We start from the raw sequence: 23207 nt of genomic DNA on the forward strand, positions 1-23207 counted from the left end.
TCCATTAATATTCCTTTAAGTATCCAAAAACTCTGGAGGTAATTTATTATTAGAAAAAACAAACCGGAAAATAGTACACACTTATTTCACTTTAACCAATATTTGGTTTACAAATTTTTAGCAGGCACGTCGCCACGTACATATTAATGGTCATAATATGTTTATATCCTGTGCAGTCTACATTGTTTTCACGCTTCGTACAAAAATCATTACTTGCTTCTTGAAAAGGTCTGAGTTTCACGACATCTACTTCCGGCTTTGCGGTGTGTGTATCACATTAACGGTCCTTCACATCCTGCAACACCATCAAACTATTTGTGTTTATTACAATTTCTGAAATGAACGGTAACGGTGATGTCTTAACTCACCCGGCATTGGGCTACATAAAATGAAAACGATTAACTAAATTGTTTTTGTTTCCAGTGGACGTTAGTAAGGTCACTTTAAAACTCCTATCTGCCATTTTTTCACTGTTTAACTACAGGACCCTCCCAGTCCACTACATCAGACTCATAGTAAGAACGGCGTCCAATCGGCTTCCTCGAAGGGTATATTTAAAGAACTAGTCCCGGTCACCGTGAACTGTCACCTGGACGTATTCATCCGCGCGAGTAAACACTATTATAGTGTGTGGAGATAATTAGCTCGGATTACTGAATACAACTCCATGGATTGCATCACTTCTAAAAGAATTATTTCATTTTGTCACAATAATGAGATAAATGCACAATTTAAGTGTGTATGACGACACCCCCTCACACACACACATGTACATTTTCACTTATTTCTATATTTCTTACCGTAATGTGGACCAATCTAACATTTATTTTGAATTTGGCTGCTTTAAAAAACCAATAACAAGTACAAGTCGATTTTTTTTTTTTTATTTGACTTCACTTATTTACATCGCAAGTTAAACTGATTTGAAATATGTTAGCTAACACAATTATGGATGATGTCAGATAACATCTAATGTGTGAATCAAATCCTTAATATTTCTTGAAAATGGAAATCAAATTACGTATATGTAAAATGTCTGATTAAAAAACAGTATTTTGGTTAAGGTTTGTGGGATGATTTGTGTAACTTGTTTGGTTGCTCGGTATCTATTTTTTTAGGCGGATGTGGTAACTGCCTAAGTGCAATCTTCTCAGTGTGTGTTTGACTGAGCCAGCCATCCTGTGTTGATACTGATTGTTCGTGTAAGTAGGAATCAGGCAGAGGAGTATCAGAGCAACACCGATCGCAGTGTCCGATCCTAACCCCTGTCTGTCCCGACCGAGTGACCCCCGTCTCTCTGGATCTGGACCATGAGCCAGCCTCGGCCGGACGAGTTTAAGCCGCCACCGGAGTGCCCGGTCTTCGAGCCCAGCTGGGAGGAATTCGCCGACCCATTCGCGTTTATCAATAAAATTCGGCCGATCGCGGAGAAAACGGGAATCTGTAAAATCCGACCGCCGCCGGTGAGTGTCGAGAGCTTGATGAACCGAGCCACGGCTGCTCCATAACCGCGGTTTCGATATTTAATCAACGGCTCCGGTAGTAGTTAGTAAGATTGGGTGCTCAATTTAAAGGGAAGATTTTCAACATGGCGGCGCCGTGACAGTACTAGCTAAACCAGCTGTATTGCTTTGTGTGCTTGATCTATAAGGATCTGGTTGTCTCGGCTAGTTACGAATATGCATTCAACACAAACACATCCATAACTAAACTGATATCAAAGGAACTTATCAATGTAATAAAGTAGTAAATTTAAAAGGTATCTAAGTTACAAGTGAGAATAGCTGGGATGAATGTAAGATGCTGTGACTGGCTAGCTAGATTGTTTGCTTGCTACTTATGGGTTTAGTGAAAATAACTACTCTGGCTATGCTAGCAGTCTTCATAAAGCTGACGTTAGATAATGTAATGAAACTTTCAGGCACAGCAGTTTCTCTGTAGAATCAGTTTCGTCGTTTGTTTACCAATAATCCCTTGTGAAACGGCAGGTGATGGCAATATCTGTTGCTTTATATTGTTCGCCTGTCGACTGAGACCAAGATATCAGGATTGAAACAGACACCGAAATGAATGCTGCAGAAAACGGGGGAAAGAACTTAGACGACTGATTCGCTACGAAGTTGTCCAAATGTCTCAGTGTTTCAGGATTTTGATTATTTTACATTTTGATAGCTAAAAGTAAGTATGACTAGTCTTCAGTTTGAGGATTACCAGGATAGCCGAAGATGCAAAGGGGTCCAGTAACCTAACCTACTGTAAATCCAGCTAGTTATCTTATTTATGTTTATTCCGTCAAGGAAACATGTTGTTTCTTATGAAGTATTCAGCTGAACATTATGATGACACTTTTGATTCGTTTTCCTCCCGTTGCTAATTTATTGTGTAGTCTGTTTACATGTAAATGTGCGCACACACACGCACACTCTCTCTCCTGTATTGAAAAGGGCCACATGGCGAGCTGCATTACCGCATCACTGTGACATTGAATTTGGCCTCAAGGATGATACTTTTGTCAGTCATTTATAAACAGTGCATACACTTAAACTTAAAGATGAATAAAAAACATTCTGATTATGCTGTTTTTGGAGTTTCGCTCCAAGTAGATCATTTAAATACTCAACATTAGAACTGGATACGGTATAAAATGGCAGTGCATGAACCACATCAACCGAGTATCGGTGTGCTTGTGTTCATACCGTGTTATCTAAAAGTTCTTTAAAATAAATGGGGATGATTTGGTTTAGAGAGCTGCATGAGAGATCACAAACACTCATTTCTCCGCCATTTCAGGTATTTAGTAGGATTCTACAATAAAGGAAGCATTCAAATTATAGTTACGCGCGCGTGTGTGTGTGTGTATAAAATAATACTCGTAGATAGGATTACACAATATGGGAGCTACGTGACGTGTCTCACGCCTCAAGAAAGTGAGAGGACAAAATGTGATCATTTGCATTAATCAGGTTTGATCTCCTGATGGCGAATCCGATCCCCAAATCGAATGTTACATTACTACGTGAAAGCACACGGCGCATTTTGAGCAACTGAACAAAAAATTGGAATTATACAACAATACGTATACGTGTTTGTATTCCTCTCATTCAGCCTTCCACTGAGGGGGAAAGTCTACCGATTTTTCCATCGCTCGTTACTATACGGTTTATATATATATTATATACGTGTGTGTTTGTGTCTGTGTGTGTATATATATATATATATATATATATGGGACTATATAAACTTAAATGGGAAAACACGTAAACAGATAACACAGAATGGCGTTACAGTCGACTCTGGCATCTAATATACACGTTTGATTTAAATGTGATAATCATTGTGCAGTGAAATAGTCCCACGACATGAAGCCATAGTGTGCTGTTTGTTTTAGGTGAATTTATGGTTACCGTGCAGGCCATGTTCACTTCAGCCGTCCTCCATGTTGCCTTTGTGGAGTGTGTGTGTGTGTGTGTGTACTACCATCTGGCCATTTTGTGGGTCTGTACCACAACTGTTGTGAACCAAATACGGGTAAAAATAAGGCTATTTTAGTGTTTTTTCACCATACTTGTTATTCACCACCTTTGTCTGGATAAAAGTGTATGGGGCGAGTATTCAACTTTACTGCTGGTTTTAATAGGAAGTCTTATTCATTGAGCACATTTGTTTCTTCATTTACTTCATGTGTATATAGTAGACAGATACATTGTTCTCACGTTATAATAGCTTATGAAAGTAACAGAACAATAAGAACTATGCTGTATTAGTATCTCCAAACATGTTCATATTTTTTTATTGTAATTATCTACCCACAATGAAATAATAGCTAATGTTTACCAGCCATATGTATGTGACAACACCCATATGAATCACTGTCCAGAACCATACTGTCATAGACTTTATAACATTACATAGACACTTATTCTGTAAAATAAAAAGGACCTTTAATCTACATAATAATTTAATATGGTTTTAATTTAAAATGATTTACAATCGGACAAATTGTCAATTTGCTCATTATTAAACAGTGAAAGATTAAATTCTGTTATACTTGTTTTTAAGTCATGCACAAGTGCCATTGTAATGAGCTTACAATGGTATGTCATCTTAAAACATGCTGAAAATAGGCTTTATTATTGTACATTTTATATTGTGTGTGTCTATAGGCGGTGTTAAGCTGGGAATGGTTGCTGTTTGGCTTGGTTTTTTGGAAAATAACTAGGGCCAAATGGGGATGTGGGTTGACCTGAGGGTGCTGATGGGGAAAAGACAGGGAAAAGATGTCTTCTGTAATTTTACAGAAGAATCCATGCGATGAAATGACGTTTTGAGGTGGAGATAAGGCTACAGTGGACTTATTTAGTTCAGTAACTGTAGGCGTATAAGGCTCATTCTTAGCATTGTAAGATTTCCCCACGACCTTTCTGCACTGTTTAACAGCAGATGATCTAGTTTATGCTCTAGCAGAGGAAGTGGTTTTGCAAATTGTTCACCTACGTGGTTACAAAAGCGGAAATGTAGAATTGTATGTTGTGTCTCAGAGTACACGGTTTTAGCGGGTAAGAAATGGAGTCTTTAGAACAACACGTACAAAAAAGGTGTTACTTGCTATGACCGAGCTCCCTCTGATTCACTTAAGTTTGTGACTGAACCATTCATCTGCATTAATGTTGCATGTTGTTTATTTATAGCAAATCATGTGTATGTAGGTGTGGTTAGTGATAAACAGAAATATTTCATAGGAAGCGAATGCTGTCACTTAAGTGGTTGAAAACGAAACAAGTTCATGCTGTTCTTTTCCAGTTATTCCAGTTTATATTTTTGGAACATCATCTAATAACAAGAATAAAGATCAGTTGGTGCTTTCACATAGCTGCATTCTTAGTATGCTTCCACAATGTGAAAGGTCATGATCACATACATTAATGCATATCACATTAGTTGGATACATTTAACATCATTTCCTTATTAGATCAGTCTCCTGCTGTCGTTTATTGCAGTTTGCAACCCAAAAGGGCCATTTGTTTTTTTGTGCTCACTACTGAACCCTCCCCGTATGCTGCATATCAATATGGCTTTTCACATGCAGACTAATGCAGGAATGTTAGGCCTCATTGCCACGTTCAAACCAAAAGAGAAAGAGAACCTGAACTGATGCTTTGCAGAATGGACTCCACCTCCAAATCTTTATGAAACGTATTAATTTTATTGTAGATGAACAAAGGTGCAATGAAAGACAATACATTAGCCGGCAGTACTGACATCAGTTAATCCAATTTTAACACTGAGGTCTGTTTGAAAGCCTAAATTAATAGCAACCTTCATTTAATTGGGACTTGTGTGTATGCTGTCGACTTTGTAATCTGCTGAATATTCCCTGTTGTAATGTTCACTTCAAGAAGAGAATTGGTTATTTGTTAAAATGTGAAATAATTATATAAAAATATAAAGCTCATGTTACTATCACACAGAAGAGATAAGCTCTGAGTATCAAAATTAGTATGCTTCTGTAACTGAATTGTGTATAGAGTTGGTGATTCCATATTAAATGTGTGTGTATTGTAATGATTCTGCAGTGGAAGAAAATTCAGTATGGCTATTTTGGAGTGTCTGGTATTGAGAATTGTGAAAATTGCAGCAACTTGAATGTTTCACACATAATTACGTTTGTCGAGATGTCAAAATGCTTTTGGTAAGGACAAAAGTTGTTACATTTGACTTGTGTTTGTTTAGTTAAATTCACTTATGTTTCTGTTTGTCTGTGCTCAGGACTGGCAGCCTCCATTTGCATGTGACGTCGACAGACTTCATTTCACTCCTCGGATCCAGCGTCTCAATGAGTTAGAGGTTAGTTCACACCCAGCATTTGGGTGTGTTATGTTGCTGGGGTATGGAAGTGTGGGTAGTGGGGGTGGAGGGTTGGGGGTGGGTGTTTTGGATGGTTTTATCTTTTCATTAAAGTTGTTTCAAGGAATCACAGGGAGACGCTAGGCATTATACTATCAATTAGAGAGCCTCAGTCAGCAGAACTGGGTTCTTTTCAAACTTCACCTGCTTTTCCATTTCAAAGGAAGCACAGTTCAGCAAAAAGAAATCCGTTAATCATTATCATTTTACATTTATTTTCTAGATATTTTTTTCTGTCTTTGTTTGCACCCCCCTCCTTTTTTGTTTTTAAATCATGCCCTCACACTTTTCTGTTGCTCCCCCACTCTTTTCTCTCTCCCAGGCACAGACGAGGGTCAAACTAAATTTTCTGGATCAGATTGCTAAGTTCTGGGAGCTTCAGGGATGTACTCTTAAAATTCCACATGTAGAGCGAAAGATACTAGATCTATACCACCTAAACAAGGTAAGGCCATTAAACCCACAGCTAAGAGATGAATGTTCTTAAACCAAGTACTGCATCAGGTCATGTGCTTTTGAAACACTGTCTATTACTCTGTCATAGTCAGTAATATGATTAAAATAAAAGTTTGCATTCAACAATCTTACACTCTTGATATCTGTGGGTTTTTTTTTCTGTCACTGCTTAGCTGGTTTCAGATGAGGGAGGTTTTGATGCCGTATGTAAGGATCGCAAATGGACAAAGATAGCCATGACAATGGGCTTTGTGCCTGGCAAAGCAGTTGGCTCACATCTCCGTGCTCACTACGAAAGAGTCCTCTACCCCTACAACCTCTTCCAGTCTGGGGCCAACCTGCTGGTGTGTACAATCCTTATTATCCTGGACTTCTAACCATTTAACATGATGAGGAACTGAATTCTTTACAGATCCAGTGATATGTAGGATAATATATCGTAGGGTAATTCGGGAGGCCGGACAGCTATCTTTCTCACTTATTATACAAGCTATATCATACATGGCATACAACATACTTTGGTCTATTTTCCATTAGCCTTCAGCTTTATGAGAAAAAAAGTAAACATTTTTTCAACGTTTTAACCAAACATGGCCACAACAAATCAGAACAGTTCTCACAAACTTTGCGTTAAAAAGGCTGCTGCTTTTGTGTGAAGTTTGCCAGAGGTGGATTATACAGGATTTCTGAAAGATGGAAATTAGTTGCTTGGGTGAATGAATAGCAGATGTTTCTAATTAGATTGCATCATATATTTATATGTATCCATATGACGTGCAGCTTAGGTAGAAATCAATTTAAACATAGAGCTGAACTGTTAAATGACACAGGACAGAATCCTGGGATTCTGGGATTTGACTTTACATGCAAGTATTTGACCATCATATCAAGCCTTAATATTGTAAGGATATGCTGTAGTGCAGTTTCAGGTTTTATGTATAATGAGATCATTGCATCGGTATGGATTTGGGTCAGCCAGGAACTCCAAAATTGAAAAATGCAGTTTATTTATTTTACACATAATTTCAGTTTATTATTTATGCATCGACTGGCTGTGGGTTTGACTATGGTAACTATTCAACTACAAATGAAACATGCCAGGAACCTTGTGCTGCAAATCCAGACCAGAGTTTTAGGGGAAAAACTTGGGGAAATGCTACTTATGACTAGCTTTATATTTTAGGTATTCAGAATGAATCGTAGCTTTAGCAAGGTGGAAGGTCTGTTCCTTAAAATGTGAGTTTTGAATACGTTAGCCCTAACGTTGCTTTGACAGAAAGGTTATCTCTAGTATAAACATTGCCTCTTGTGCTGTGCTGCATCTTACTGTTTTATCTTATTAAGAATTTTTTGTGTCAAACTCATCCTGGAGATCTTTATCTGCTCTAATTGTGCGTTGTGCTATGTTCCAGTGCAGACAAAAATATACAATTGGAGTATCTGGTGCAACATATTGTTCTGGAATTATAATTATGATGTAAAAGATTCTGTTCCAAAACGCCCCCAAAATATTTGTTGTCTCCAAAATGAGAGACATCTAATTGGATGTTTGTGACCTCTGGGAGACTGAGGTCACCTAAATTCTTGTATAACTCTTGGCACATTCTCTCGCCCAGGCTCCAGAGGTAGCAGCCAAACTGATGAGTTTCGGGGCTGCTCCTGAGCAGGAGAAGGTATGTCTAATTTTTTGATTCGAGCCCAAGACATTCTAATACCGGTTCATTAAATGGGATGTACTAAAAATATGTTTGTTTTTTACTGCTGTGAAATATCTAATTGAGGGAGTTGAAACAAAAAAAAAATAAAGTTAAGATTTTTTAAATCTCGCATTATAAGCTGGAACGTAAAAAACAGTTGCATCAGTTCGTAATATTCATAAACAACTAGTAAACACTTAATCGTATCCTTAACAGATCTTAATGTCTGTTTCTCTTTAGTTTTTTTTGCATGTTTTGGTCTTTGGTGTTTTTTTTTTTCTTTCTGGTAGTCCTTCTTCCTTCCTTTACCCTCCCGAATACCAACATTGCTTTGGTTTATTATGGAGGTGGACTGGTATTTATGTAACTGGTCTGTCTTGACCACTCAAAGTCGATGCCCCACTTTTCTCTATCTCCCACCACAAACCCCCCACACTGTGATGCCAAATGCCACACTTCAGTAGAAAGTGATGGATGGAGAAGTAGAACATTGAGCATTGTTAGTTTAAGCCTTTCACTCTTAGTTTTTCCTTATGTTTGAGTCTGAAACAATAGATTTTTTTTGTGACAATGTATTTTTTTTCTTCTTCTTTTGGTCTGGTTGGTTTCACATTCCACTGCTTCACAAATGCAATAAAGTATTAGCATGTGAGTGTTCTTTGATTGCAATTTGGCAGGGTGTGAATCTGTCACAGCTTCTTATTTTTCAGGGTTGGTTTTCCTTTGCAGTTCAAACAATTGCATTGCTATTTAGAAAAAAGTTAGAATAATATAGTTGTTGACTTCAAATTTATAATACGCTTTAGTAGGTCTATATCATCGATAAAATTTTAAAACCGATAATTCGCGTACAATTTGACATTCGTGCATTAATTTGGCCGTTTCCAGTAAGATTATTCAAAATGGATTTTAAACATGTAAAAGAAAACCTAATGTGTGTTGATCTGTGTGCTCTAGGAAATAACTATTTAATTTTAATTCTGTTTTTCTGTATTCAGTAACAATAGCTTTCAGTATTGTTTTCAGAATCTTTCACAGTCTGGTTCATTTTTAATACGTACATTAAGCATGACACTTCATAGTCGATTATTTTGGTGAAGACCTTCATAAAACTGTGTTGTCACTGTGTCCACTTAGACAAAAACTGAGTTTGCTGATTTTTATGCAGTTGTTTGGTGCGTATAGATAGAATGTTTATATTAACCAAACCAGGGAAAATGAAGAAAAATGTATGATAGGGCATGAAAGTCCTATTCAACTTCACCACCTCATCATTTACCACACCCTTCTCCTTCCTAGCTTGTTTTCATTTCCCTTCGAGCTTTGTAGCTTACAGTAGGGAATATGCTTTTAAAGGTAACAGCTGTTACCCCTTTCTCTTACCCCCCTTTCTTTGTGAAAAAGATCCCTCTGGGTTAAGCACTGCAGAAGCACCCCACCCACCCCCGGTTTCCTCTCTTCTGTGTATTCCAACTGATAATCTGATAATAGCTGGAGAAACTCCTACCGAGCTCATTTGGATTTACACTAATTTGCATGGGTTAGATAAACAGGAGAGATGGATACAAAGCTAAAAGCTTTAAAAGAAAACTTAGTCCTGTGCTGCCATATTTGAGTTGTCATCACCATCTTAATTCATTAAAGTCCTATCTTATTAATTTATGTGTGTGTGATATATTTAATATGTAGTTACACAAGAGAGCAAGTTAAGATTGGACCAGTTGATAGTTTCTGCTCATTTGAAAGGTTAAAGAAGCTTTGAATCTGTATGTTAGTATGTGACCACTTGCCATTAATACAATTTAGAGACCATGATTTTTTTTATCTAGACTTATAGTCACTCTGGGCTTGGTGGATGATTGGTATGAATCTTTATTTAGGGGAAGCCATTCCTTTTTTTTTATATGGAATTTTCCAATAAAATGGGGAAAAGTAAAATAAAAAGGGAAATGCAAATTGGGTAGCGTTGCCATCTTGTATCTCCAGGCTTCCTGGTTTGTGCCTATGTAGAGTTTCTAATGTTCTCTTCTGTCCATGTGGCTTTCTTCTGGGTTCTCCGGGTTTCCTCCTACCATCTGAAACATGCCAGGGTGCAGATTGACGACTCAAAATTTCTGTAGATGCGAATGACTGTGTGGGTGTGTGCATGCATGTTTGAGTGTGAGGTGCCCTTTCATGAAGTAGTGCATATTTCCACTTGCAGGTGTCCCTGAGATAGACTCCGGATCTGCTGCAACCATGATACTTGGTTAATGAAGATGAATAAACATATGCTTCTAAATTTTCTAACAAAATTTTAAAACAATAATAAGCTCTATTCTCTTTGTCATCTCTTGATGCATGTTCTTGTTCTTGTCTTATCTCTGTCGATACTATTGAAATATGAAATATTGAAATATGTGCTAATCCTCTTTTTGACTGTGAGATGAGTCATGATGCAGATACCCAGGAGTGTTTTTAGATCAGCTGTTTTTACCAGTTAATATCCTCTATGGGAGTGGGACTAATTACGAATCTATTTCACTGGTTCTTCTGTGCCTGTACTTTAGACATCAGTGTATTGAATTTCCAAATTGTAATATCTTGTAATATTGTGCATGATGTTTAATTTCTGAAATTGTTCTGTACAATGAGATGTACTTCAAATGTACTACAGTGCAGCCAAGACATATTTGTTCAAGTGAAATTTATAGGACTGTCTACAAACCTTTGCAGGTGCTGGAAGTGGAAAAGGAAATAACTTTTATTATTTCATCCGCAGTTTTTTCAGAAGCCCTCCCTTCCGGAAAATGGTGATGATAAAGAATATAAACCTCACGATCTGGTACAGAGGCAAAAAGTGCAGGTGCAACCCGGTGATACATGCGCACCTGCCAGGAGAGCCAAGCGGATGAAAGCTGAGGTAGATCAAGTGATTAATACACATGCATGTACAAAGCTTACCTCAGGACACATTAACCACGTTCTCAACACTGTTGTTGAGCTATAATTACTTGCTATTACAAATTAAAACAGCAAATCACCTTTTGTGTCTTGCTCCCTTTCTAGTCCGACTGTGGAAAGTCAGAGGGGTGTGCAGGAGGAGATGCGAGTGAGAACAGGCCCAATCTCAGGAGACGCATGGGCTCTTTTGTGGTAAAACCTGAACCAGGTGAGCTGCTGTTTCTGCCTGTTATACAAGCTTATTGTCATTATTATAAGCTTCCTCCTTGTCAATATAATTATCATTTATATAGCACAGTCAAGTAGGGGACATATGAAAAGCATGATAGACCGATAATGATAAATATATTAAAATGGTCCTTTTTTTTCTTTCTTTTTTTAAACATTTTCTTCTGAAAATTACATATTCACTTAGTATGAAGACTTCCTTTGCATATGTCTCAAACAGAATTAAAGTTATACCATTTTAAAATTTGATTCCCCCAGATTTCATAGGGATAAGGAGAAAAATAACATTAACATTAAAAGCAAATTTACATTAAAGTTTAAAATACAGCAGGTTAAATTGGTTTTTACTTTGACTATCTATCTTATTTATTGTGAGTGTCGAGAAGTGCTAAAAAGTGAACAAAATTAGTGACATCATGCAAGAGCTGATTTTAAAGACAAGCTTATGTGAATAAGCTCTTTTGTGTTGTGTCAACAGTGAAGGAAATACCCATTCAGATTAAACAGGAGCCTGTGGAGAGAGAACTGCAAGCTGAGCCGGAGAAAACTAAATCGCGCTATAAGAAAATCGCTCCACAACCACCTGTCAGTGTAGTGAGTCTTCTCTAACTGGCTCTGTTTGATTTGAATTATTTTACTTTTATCATTTACCCTATATTTCATCACCTCCTTCTTTTTTTTGTAGGTGGACCAGTATGTGTGTTTGGTATGTGGGAGTGGAAGTGATGAGGATAGGCTGTTGCTATGCGATGGCTGTGATGACAGCTACCACACATTCTGTTTGATCCCGCCCCTTCATGATGTCCCTAAGGGTGACTGGAGGTGCCCCAAGTGTCTGGCGCAGGTGTGGGAAGCAGGGGCTAATATTTCACTCACTAAACAAGACATATCCTTGTCTAACATTAACATCATGATCACTGTAACAATAAAGAGCCCAGTTGAAAGTGTTTAAGTACATATGGCCTGCAATATATTTATAGCTTTATTATATAGCATTGCTTTATTATGATACATTGTTACTATATAGATAAATAATTACCGTATAGATCAATAGCGAATAATTTCTCTTAATCAATACACAAAAGTGGCAAGTTCAGATAGATAAAGAAGAAAAATTGCTAACAATTGTTTTGTGGTAAAATTGCTACTGGGGTTATTTGTAGCTTTTTAATTCTTATTTTAAATAATGATTGTGTTATTTATATTTTTTATATATTTATATACATACAGAACACACACAATTTTAATGTCCATTTTAATAGGGACACCTTTACATCTGCTCATTTATGAACTTATCCTGTGTTTGATTTTTGTGTTTTTTTTTTTGCATTTTGCTGCTACCACGTGATTGGCTAATGACTGCATACATTATATATTGTATAATGGTGTTCCTATTGAAGTGGACTGTGTGTGTGTTAAAAGCAAGCTCAAACAGAAATACAGAACCACATACACTGCACACAAATCTTTATACTGTGCATAAGTATTTGAATAACTAAGTAATATTTTGACTTACTGATTGCAGTACGTTTCTGTACAGGAGTGCTGTAAACCACAGCAGGCATTTGGGTTCGAACAGGCACGCAGAGAATACTCCCTCAAAACGTTTGGAGAAATGGCTGACTCCTTCAAATCTGACTACTTCAACATGCCTGTTCATGTAAGCTCAGAAATGCCCAGCATGTGTGGTGTGTTATTGATGCATATTCAGTGACCTTGGAATTAGTAACTTATCTGTAAATGTTTTGTTGCATTTATTGTTACCCAATGTTCATGTGTTTCTGTGGCTGTGTATTCATTTCTGTATGAATTTATAGATGGTACCCACTGAGCTGGTAGAGAAAGAGTTCTGGCGATTGGTGGGCACGATCACAGAGGATGTGACTGTAGAGTATGGAGCTGATATCGCTTCCAAGGAGTTCGGCAGCGGCTTTCCAATAAGGGGCGGCAAGTTCAAGGTTGCACCACAAGACGAGGTAAAATAAAACATTGATACAAATATGCTAGCAAAGTAATAGATAGAATTTCGGAGAAATGTATTTTATAAGAACTATAAGACGTCTAGAGCACTAAATCTCATCTCATCGCTGGACAAATGAGAAAGCAATTAGAAATATTGGGTAGATGGGCTCAACACACATTAATTTAAACATCCATGTATATCATTCATATTTAGTATAAAGAGTTTATAATTCTTAATAATAAATATTCTTCTCGTAACACTTTGCTTAAAGTAAAAATGAAAAAGATTTAGGAAACACCCGTTTACATTTTTGGGTGTTATTATATGTGTAATTATCTGGATATAAGCAAAAATATGAACTGATTTTAAACTTTTGTCAAAGCAGCTTTTCTGTGTTTGTGTTGCAGAAGTACTTAAGCTGTGGGTGGAATCTGAATAACATGGCAATGATGGCTCCATCTGTGTTGACGCATGTGACAGCTGATATATGTGGCATGACCCTGCCCTGGCTGTATGTGGGAATGTGCTTCTCCTCTTTCTGCTGGCATATTGAGGACCATTGGAGCTACTCCATTAACTACCTGCATTGGTAAATACCACTTCATCATGCGACTTTCTTTATATATCTTGTAAAATAGTGTAGTAAACATGTAGAGAGTGAGTTCTGTTGGCTTGTGGTCAAGACCATTGTAAGATTTTGGCCTAAAGAACAGGGGAAATCTTTTTTTTTAATATACACTTAGTAGTGTAGGGCAAGAGAGTGAGTTATCTCTAGATATGCTGAGTTTGCTGTGGATTATGTTTTATAATACCGCACGGTGATTACTTAATATATTCAGAACGTATTTTGTGTTCTTACTTCTTCGTCAGTTGGGTGACATTGCTAAACCTTAGACTTCTACTGTTGATGATATGAATTCTACTGTTAAACCAACCAATTTCAGTACAACATTGAAGCTGAATGATATGCTAAGAATTGATTCACGATTTTCAGTGACAAAAGAACTGTGTGAATGTTACCTTGATTCATTTTGTTCACAGCTTTTACACCCCTTTTAACTACTCTCCTGACCTGCCTTCAGATTTGAATGAATGTTTAGGTGTGGCCTGAAAAATGCAGATATAACAAGGCATTTTGCCATTTTAAACTGCAGAAAATCAGTGACTGCAATAGGATTTGATGAAGCCGTAGGTTTGTGAGAAGGATTATATGACATTTCTTCACATGCTCTGGTTATATTGGTTCTATCTGTCTTTGAGGGAAAGTGACAATAAGAATGTGATTTTAAGTAGTTGCTGGTTTTGTCTGTAGGGGAGAGCCTAAGACATGGTATGGTGCTCCAGGATTTGCTGCTGAGCAGCTGGAGGAAGTGATGAAGAAGCTGGCACCTGAGCTATTTGAATCTCAGCCAGATCTCTTACACCAGCTTGTTACCATCATGAACCCTAACACACTTATGTCTCATGGAGTACCAGTGAGTGTCACTCTCTCACACACAAACACACACATACATATACAAAGGTGACAGCTCACTTTCTCTCTTGGTCATGCACTCATGCACATACACACAGTCCTGTCTTTCTAACATTGAATCACTATTTTAATCATTGAAGTGCTCATAATTCCACTTCACACTGATTGAATTTTCAGAGAATTGAAAGTAATTCTCTACTTTCTTTCTCAGATTTACAGGACCAATCAGTGTGCAGGAGAGTTTGTCATCACATTCCCGAGAGCCTATCACAGTGGTTTTAATCAGGGCTTCAACTTTGCAGAGGCTGTGAACTTCTGCACTGTGGACTGGGTAAGAAAGATTCTACCTGCCTCACACATTTCTATATGATACTGGAGTATAGTATTAATATTGGTTGGATAATTGTTGCCCTTCTTTTTTCTATAGATACCTTTGGGCCGTCAGTGTGTTCAGCACTACCGCTTGTTACATCGTTACTGCGTGTTCTCGCATGACGAGATGATATGTAACATGGCTTCCAAAGCTGAGAAACTGGATGTGGTTCTGGCATCAGCCGTGCACAAAGACATAGTGCTAATGATCAATGAAGAGAAGGAACTCCGAGAGCAAATTCGCAAATTGGTGAGAAAAGCATCAAACCTGACTATATGAAGATCTATCTATGAAGCGTTGGGTTGCTAACAGGCCAATCTCTAACAGCCTGCTTACTCAGTACCAGACTTTTAAACATCCCATAAAGAGTTAGTGTGTGTTCTAAAGTGCAGAATTTTAAAACCTAAAAGGTAAAAGATTACCTTTAGTCTCACTTAATGTGTGGTGTCTTTTTAATATCTCCTCTCCTTTTTTTCCTTCTCTCTCTAGGGAGTGGTGCAGTGTGAGTTGTTTGAATATGATTTGCTACAGGATGATGAGAGGCAGTGTTGTAAGTGTCGCACCACCTGCTACTTATCTGCTCTCACCTGTACATGTCGGCCAGGTGAGCAGGTGTGTCTACACCATGCTGACCAGCTCTGCTCCTGCCCTGCCTCCAAATACACATTCAGGTGAATACTTCAGTCAATAATGTTATTCAACAACACATAAAGTGGAACTTTAAAAAAAAATCTTTCTCTTAAATTTGTTGTTGTCTATTAGTATAAATTAGCCTCTTAATGCCTTTTTGTTATTCCTCAGGTACCGCTTCACACTGGATGACCTCCTCCCCATGATGAACGCTGTGAAGCAAAGGGCTCAGTCGTATGACGAGTGGGCGTCACATGTAACTGAGGTCCTTGAGGCCAAACTGGACAAAAAGCGCAGTGAGTTTTGCTTTAGAAAATGGATTCAGCTTGTACACTAGCATGGTGTTGATTCTTTTTTGTACATACTGCCATTGTTGAAGAGCCAAACAACACATGATGAGTTTGCTAATGTACGTTGAATAACATTTATGTAAGGTCATTTAAAGGGAAACAGTCATATTCCTTCCATCTGTCCGTCCGTCAACAACACTGGAAGTATTCCAGATTAGACACTAGCATCTTGTCAGTGAAAAAAGGGCTTACTGCGTATGTCAATTGTTGACATATGTTGTTATAAGTTGATGTAAAAAGATTAAATGTCTGTCTCACACAACACTCTCTGTACTCTGTTTCAGACCTGTCTGTGTTCCATTCCCTGCTTGAGGAGTCAGATAAGAACAATTTTCCGGATAATGATCTGTTCCGTCACCTGAGAGCAGTCACTCAGGATGCAGACAGATGCTCGGCTGTGGCACAGCAGCTTCTCAATGGCAAAAGACAGACAAGGTATATATATATATATATACGTACACACACACAGGCTGGTAAATTAGACAAGCACTATCCCATTCTGCATTGTGTGAAGAGGTGACATTGGTGTGGTCAGCAGTGCATTTGTGTTTCATTAGGTATCGTGCTGGGGGAGGAAAAACTCAGAACCAGTTGACTGTAGAGGAAATGAGGTCATTTGTGCGTCAGCTCTACAGCCTTCCCTGCAGCCTAATGCAAGCACCATTATTGAAGGTAACACACACTTGCCATATCTATTTGCTTTATCCAGCAAGAGTCAATCAATCAAACCTCCTCTGTGTAGCAATTTCTAGTATGATATACAGAGTCTTTGATTACTAATAAGTAAAACTAGCAACTTCACATTGAGCTCAGTGAATGATGAAAGATATTAATTGCTAGATTTACATATAAAGGCAAATGTTTTGGTCAGACTGAATAATTTTATTTCTTGTTTACAGATTATACATTATTTTAAACTCAACACTTGAAAATTTCAGTTCACATGCATATAATCCAAAACAAATGTATGCCACTACATGCAGCTTCTCATAAGCACAATTGTAGTTAACAATAGATAACAGTAATAGCATCATGATCCAAACGTACACGTTTAAAAGATACCCAAAGTTATTACTATTCTTTTATATGAATTCTGAAACTTAATCTTTCTCTTTCTTTAATGAGACAGAAAGGTGAGTCATTCAGATGGGTATTTCTTTATTTTATATAATCTATATTATTTAGGTGTTTATATAAAGGGTTTTATTTTTTCTTATATTTTAATGTTGTTTCCTTGCTCTCTGTCATATTCCTCTCACTCTCTTAGGAGCTGATGAACCGTATTGAGGATTTCCAGGCACACTGTGAGAAAGTTCTGTCTGATACTGTGAGTGCAGATTCTGTGATGGAGATTCAGGCCCTTCTAGATGAGAGCTCAGAGTTTGACGTATTTTTGTCTGAGGTTCCTCGGCTACGGGAGCATCTAGAGATTGCTCGTTGGTTAGAAGCAGTGCATTTGGCTGAGGAGTCAGGCAACAGTTCCCGTGGTCTCACTCTGGATGCTATGCGGCAGCTGATTGACCGCGCTGTGGGGTTAACCTCTGATCCTGCGATAGAGCGTGCTATGGCTCGTCTGCAGGAGCTGCTCACAGTGTCTGAACAGTGGGAGGAGAAAGCACAGACACTGCTCAAAGCCAGGTGAGGGCAGCATTGAGTCACGTAAACCAGATTACACACTGGATTTCTTAGTGATAAATGCTGGATTTGCAACTCTATTTGCATTTGATTAAAAACTCACTAAATGTCCCAGTCATTTCTGTCAGAGATGTTTATGTCTACACATCTATAGACAAGCTATACATCAAATCTTCATCTCCCTTAGACCTCCAGAGAGTGTGGAATCTCTGTCTGCGGTTCTGAAAGAGATTGAGGCTGTACCTACATACATGCCCAACTGTCTGTTGCTGCGAGACTCTGTTAACAGAGCTACAGAGTGGCTGAAGGAGGCTGAGGCTCTGCAGGTAAAGCACATTGAGGATCTTTCAAGCTTCATTAATGCCAGATTTTCTTTTACTTATGGTGTACCTTAAATAATGTTTCTAATAAGTGGGTTTGTGAATTTTGTGAATGTTTATATGAACAAAAGTATTAAAAATAGGAAATTATTTTAAATATTTGCCGTTTTCTTGCTTATATACTGAGGTGTGTGTGTGTGTGTGTGTGTGTGTGTGTTTAGTTGGGAGGGCGTGTCCCTGTGTTAGACACATTGTCAGACTTGGTGCTGAAGGCCCGGGCGATTTCTGTACAGCTGGAGCCGCTGGAGCGACTGGAGGGGCTTGTCTCTGAGGTGCAGGCATGGAAGGAGTCTGCAGCCAAAACCTTTCTCCTCAAAAACTCCTCTTTCACCCTGTTGGAGGTATACAAATCTCATTGCTTCTCGCAGTTTTGTTGATGTTTTTGAAGCTGATTGTTGGTGTGGTAGGTTTTTTGTTTTGTTTAGTTTTTTTTAAATGAATAACAATATTAACATGGTTTTTCCTATGTTCTAGCACAACTGTTGTTTTCAGACTCTCTCTATCCCAATGTCTACAGGTGTTGTGTCCGCGGTGTGAGACAGGAAGCTCACTCAAAAGAAAGATGAAGAAAAAGGGAGATGCATTGTCGTGTGGGAAAAAGAGAACAGGAAGACTGGACAATCTCTGTGATGTAGAGAAAGCTCTTTTAGAGAGTAAAGACTCCGCTTCTGCAGTAAGTTAACAATATGTGACAGCCACTTTAAATTGAGCAGAGAATTGATTTTAAATAATTAAATTTTAAATTGTTTTCTTGACCCTGAACATGAGTAGAATTCAGCAAAATAAAAAGCAGGTCAAATCACGTATCTGTGATCGGTGACAAAACTAAAACAGAATGCACTACAAAGATTCTCCTTTTTTATGCAGTAAATACCATAGAACACACACATCTTATTGAGACATTTTAAGACCTTTGTCATTTTCTAAGAATTTGCATATTGGACATCAGTTTAAAATTCCATGTTACTATGCCTGTTTTGCATATCCGTTTGTCTTTCAGATGGCGACTCTTGCTGAAGTCCGTTTGAAGGAGCTGGAGTCCTTGGTGTCTCTTCGTGCAGCTAACGAGTCTAAACTCCTCCCAGCAGCTGACTGCAGCACATTCAAAGTGTGTGTGTGTCAGAAGCCTCCCATGGGTGCCATGCGTCAATGCGAGCTGTGTCGTGATGCCTTCCACAGTGTGTGTGTACGTGGACATGGGGACCCTTGTGAGTCTGAACCATGGTTGTGTCCTTTGTGTCGGCGTTCGGTGAAACCGGCTTTAGACAGGATTGTCCCACTGATGGCATCTCTGCAGAGGATCCGTGTGCGTTTACCAGAGGGAGATGCTCTGCGTTACGTGATTGAACGCACAGTGGACTGGCAGAGGCGAGCACGGGAGGTCATTTCCTCATATAATTTTCCAACAACCGCTCAGGAGAACCAGGGAAAGCAATGTGCAGGGGACAGCAGTGCGAAGGTGGGTATGGTGCAGGGTGTGATGGGTTGTCTCTCATTACCTCACAGAATAAATTAATTAATTAAATACATTTATTAAAAGAAGTTGTTATACAAGTAGTAAAGCACGAGGAAGAAAATTCCTTATATATGAACAAAAAAAAAAGTGCAGTCTGTTTTGTGTTTCTCATCAATAAAGCTGTTGTGTATGTGTTTCTGTTCATCAGGGTCAGGACTGGAACAAGTACAATCAGGAGCAGTCTGTCTTTTACATAGAGCAGCGTTGCATCCCTCTGCAGTGTGAGTTAACATATTGAGCATCTCTGTTTCCTATTCGGCCTATATTAAGGCTACAATATTATGGTGGGAGGTATACTGATATGAGTGACAAACCTTTCAACCAGTGGGCCAGTCTGTCTGTCATAGTTTCACAACTTCTCAGACTTTACTTGTTGTAAAACTCCTGCACTTACAGATGTTGTGCTGCAGAGGGCATTGTCCCCACTTCATTAATTCTGGCCTCTGGTTATGACATTAAGTGTCCTGTAAATGACAACAGAAGTGGCATGTAGTCCATGTAAGCAACATTTTGTTGTAGTATTGTTTTATTGCAGTTTACACTCATGTTCAAATAATACATATAAAATGTTTTTTTTAATATATTTTCCCACCTGTATTAACCCTGTACTGTGCTGTCATTCGTGCCATTTGTGGATTTAATACTGAGCACAAACTCGCATTCTGCCAGGACTGAAGCACAAAGTTTAGCGTGAAATAAAAGTGTATGTCTCTCTTTTTTTTGGTGTGTGTGTGTGTATGTTAGGTCTGAGTACAGACCTGGAGGAGCTGATGGTGGAAGGATTACTGCTGCAGGTATCACTGCCTGAGACTCAACAGCTGTATATGCTACTACTAAAAGGCCCTCCGGCCCAGTGCAGTCCAGGGCATACACACCCGGCAACCGACAGCCCACAACACACATCCTACTCAACTCAGGAACACACTTCATCACACAAAGAGGTAAGAGCATGCATCAGGCCTCGCTGCATGTTTGTTAACAAGAAACACTGCAATTCCACAATACTACAATATCAGAGTTGACACTTTTTTGTGTGACTTTGTCTTCCCAAAAGAAGGACTTAGTGACCCCAGCAGAAAAGAAAGCAAAGCGGCGGATGGAGAGAGAAGAGATGGGGCTGAAGATTGACGTGAGGGAGCGAGGGATCCCGAAACGAAAAAAGCAGCGGATGAGAAGTGAGAAGAGGAAGGCAGCATCTGTGTCTGCGTCACCTAATTACCTGTCCGATCTATCCCAGTCGGATGACTCAGAGGAGGACATGATCCTCTGTCCTGCTGAGAGCTGCCTTCAGCCTGCAGGAGATGAGGTGTGTGTTTAACCTTCTTGTAGATATATCAAAAATTTATAATGGCTGAAACAATCTGCATATGGTGTGCTTGTGTATCGCAGGTGTTCTGGGTGCAGTGTGACTGCTGTAACCAGTGGTTTCACATGATCTGTGTAGGCGTTTCTGAAAAGGTAGCAGCCGAGGAGGACTACATGTGTGTCACCTGCAGTGCACGTTAACACAAGACAGCAACAGAAATTATACCAGTGTGCACAGTGTGCAGGAGAGGAGCTGAGGCCTAGGAGGAGAACTTTCAGTTCATCTCCCCTTTTATCCCTTTTGTACTATCCTTCTCCAAGTTGTGTATCTGATTGATCCCAACACCCTCTGACCTTTGTAATAACGGTGCTATTTCCTCTTTTTTTGGAATTTGGTTTTGTTGTTCTGAATGATGCTATTTGGTCATTTTTTTGTATTTTTACAACTTTTCTCCTATTTGAACTATGTGTGGTTGTCTAAAAATACAAATATGCTAACCGAAAAAGCGTTACATAGTAGAGTGTGGGGCACACAGCATGGGTTTCTAATCGGTTGCGTTGTCGATAATGAGAACGAGGTCATTTTGTTAAAAGCATGTGAAAAACAATACAGAAGGGTTTCTTGTTTCTCGGGGACTTCTGCATGCTGAACACAAGAACGCAGAACATACAAAAAAAAATTTTGTACCAAATATCTACAATAAACAAATAAGAAATGAAAACTTGTTTTTGGTAAACCCACTGTTATGTACACATGCATCTGGGATAATATAATTTCTTTGTTATTTCCGTTTTCATTTTGTAGATTAGTTTTATTTATCTGAGCAATAATGTCAGTAAGCATCTGGGGATTTGGAGTGTGTATGAACTGTGTGAATTGTGTGCTGCTGCTTTAGAGGTGATGGTTCAATGTACATGAAGTGTAAAGCATAGATGGTACAGTTTGGGTTGGTGATTAGTGATGTAGCAGCCAGAGAGAAACGTGTATAAAAAAACTGCCACAAATCTCATTAAGGCCATTTTGTGGGATGGGAGGATGGGAGTCGGCAGCCGGGTTTAAGCTTGTTTAAAATGTCCCAGTTTATAGTGTGGAATAAAAGCCCTTTTGTCTATCTTAAAAAAAAGTCTCTAGTGTTTCTTCTCTTTTTAGTGCCTGTTCAAACCTCATGGTTTTGTCAGTATCTCATGCAGAATTGAGGGTAGGAGATGTTATACATGTCTACATTAAAGAATTTACACTATATAGCCAAAAGTATGAGGACACCTGCCCATTGCATTTGTATATGCTTTTTGAACACATTTTAACATTTACAGCATTTAGCAGACACCCTTATCCAGAGCGACTTACATTTTTATTTAATTTTTATGCGAACATCATTTTTATTTGAACACCACATTCAAGATTTAGTTAGGAAGCTTTTAATGGAGCTCACTTTGTCTATGGGGCATTGTCATGTTAAATCTAATGCATATCAAGACATCTTAAGGAATTTTGTGGCAACAGATGGCCAGGTATCCATATATTTTGCAATACATTGTATGTTCAACAGTTTGTGGAACCCTAAACACTGAGTCACACTGCCCAGTTATACGAGACTAAATGGCAAACCTTTTATTTACCTGAATCGTATTTTCCTTTGTAAAACCACTTTTACTACATTAGACTTAATTAAAAAGTTATTTAACCAGGGGCTTCAATTCTGGCTTTCTGATTGAACATTTTAAAAATAAATGTAATGCTATATAAATGTCCCACTGTTGACAGCATGATTCTTTTTTTTTTGTTTTTGTTTTTTTTGTTTTTTTTTGCCTTGATGATGATGTTGGTGTTATGATGATTTATGCCTGAAGGGCAATGGGTCATGCTCATTCTTCAGACTCCATGACACAGCCAAATAATTCTATTTAATTCATTCTAATTGAAATCTTCTATTTGTCAGCAATTCTGAAACTGGTCTGGTTGTTTAATGGAGAATAGAATAACATTTTAAAGCTTGGTCAACCAGCATTAGGACATTATGCCTTATTATGTTGGCTTGAAAGAGCCAACATACTGTTTTGCTTTTTTTTAATTCAGTATTTCTTTTATCCATCCATCCATCCATCCATTTTCTACCGCTTATCCGGGGCCGGGTCGCGGGGGCAGCAGTCTAAGCAGGGGGAATACCGAGGCGTTCCCAGGCCAGCCGAGAGACATAGTCCCTCCAGCGTGTCCTAGGTCTTCCCCGGGGCCTCCTCCCGGTTGGGCATGCCCGGAACACCTCCCCAGGGAGGCGTCCAGTAGGCAACAGATGCCCAAGCCACCTCAGCTGACTCCTCTCGATGTGGAGGAGCAGCGGCTCTACTCTGAGCT

At 38.6% G+C, this 23207-nt stretch overlaps 1 protein-coding gene across 8 annotated transcripts; it reads left to right on the top strand.

Annotated features, from left to right (window-relative positions):
* The first annotated feature begins 1139 nt into the window (after window positions 1–1139).
* On the top strand, window positions 1140–21978 carry kdm5bb (lysine demethylase 5Bb). 8 transcript variants are annotated; one of them, XM_060880970.1, is made up of 28 exons: window positions 1141–1463; window positions 5767–5844; window positions 6227–6349; window positions 6534–6704; window positions 7977–8033; window positions 10819–10959; window positions 11106–11208; window positions 11707–11822; window positions 11914–12072; window positions 12754–12888; window positions 13046–13204; window positions 13599–13780; window positions 14504–14666; window positions 14877–14996; window positions 15093–15287; window positions 15528–15709; window positions 15840–15964; window positions 16303–16453; window positions 16576–16690; window positions 17286–17656; window positions 17841–17979; window positions 18195–18374; window positions 18551–18706; window positions 19034–19492; window positions 19698–19770; window positions 20294–20490; window positions 20604–20855; window positions 20939–21978. In XM_060880970.1, exons 1-28 carry the CDS (start codon window positions 1311–1313, stop codon window positions 21053–21055), a joined length of 4572 nt encoding a protein of 1523 aa, XP_060736953.1. In that variant the 5' UTR covers window positions 1141–1310; the 3' UTR covers window positions 21056–21978. The 8 variants fall into 8 exon arrangements, with proteins under 8 accessions (XP_060736960.1, XP_060736953.1, XP_060736955.1 ...); XM_060880972.1 differs by having other exon boundaries at window positions 12769–12888; XM_060880971.1 differs by having other exon boundaries at window positions 11707–11813.
* The last annotated feature ends 1229 nt before the right edge of the window (window positions 21979–23207 follow it).

This window comes from Tachysurus vachellii, chromosome 11 (genome assembly GCF_030014155.1).
Source record: "Tachysurus vachellii isolate PV-2020 chromosome 11, HZAU_Pvac_v1, whole genome shotgun sequence".
Taxonomy (NCBI): domain Eukaryota; kingdom Metazoa; phylum Chordata; class Actinopteri; order Siluriformes; family Bagridae; genus Tachysurus; species Tachysurus vachellii.

Bases quoted from the DNA above. Each gene is read 5' to 3' on its own strand.
- kdm5bb (XM_060880970.1), top strand. From the start codon at position 1,311: ATGAGCCAGCCTCGGCCGGACGAGTTTAAGCCGCCACCGGAGTGCCCG. The intron at 15,288-15,527 runs GTGAGAAAAGCA...TTCTCTCTCTAG, and splicing joins GAGAGCAAATTCGCAAATTG to GGAGTGGTGCAGTGTGAGTT. The intron at 16,691-17,285 runs GTAACACACACT...TCACTCTCTTAG, and splicing joins TGCAAGCACCATTATTGAAG to GAGCTGATGAACCGTATTGA.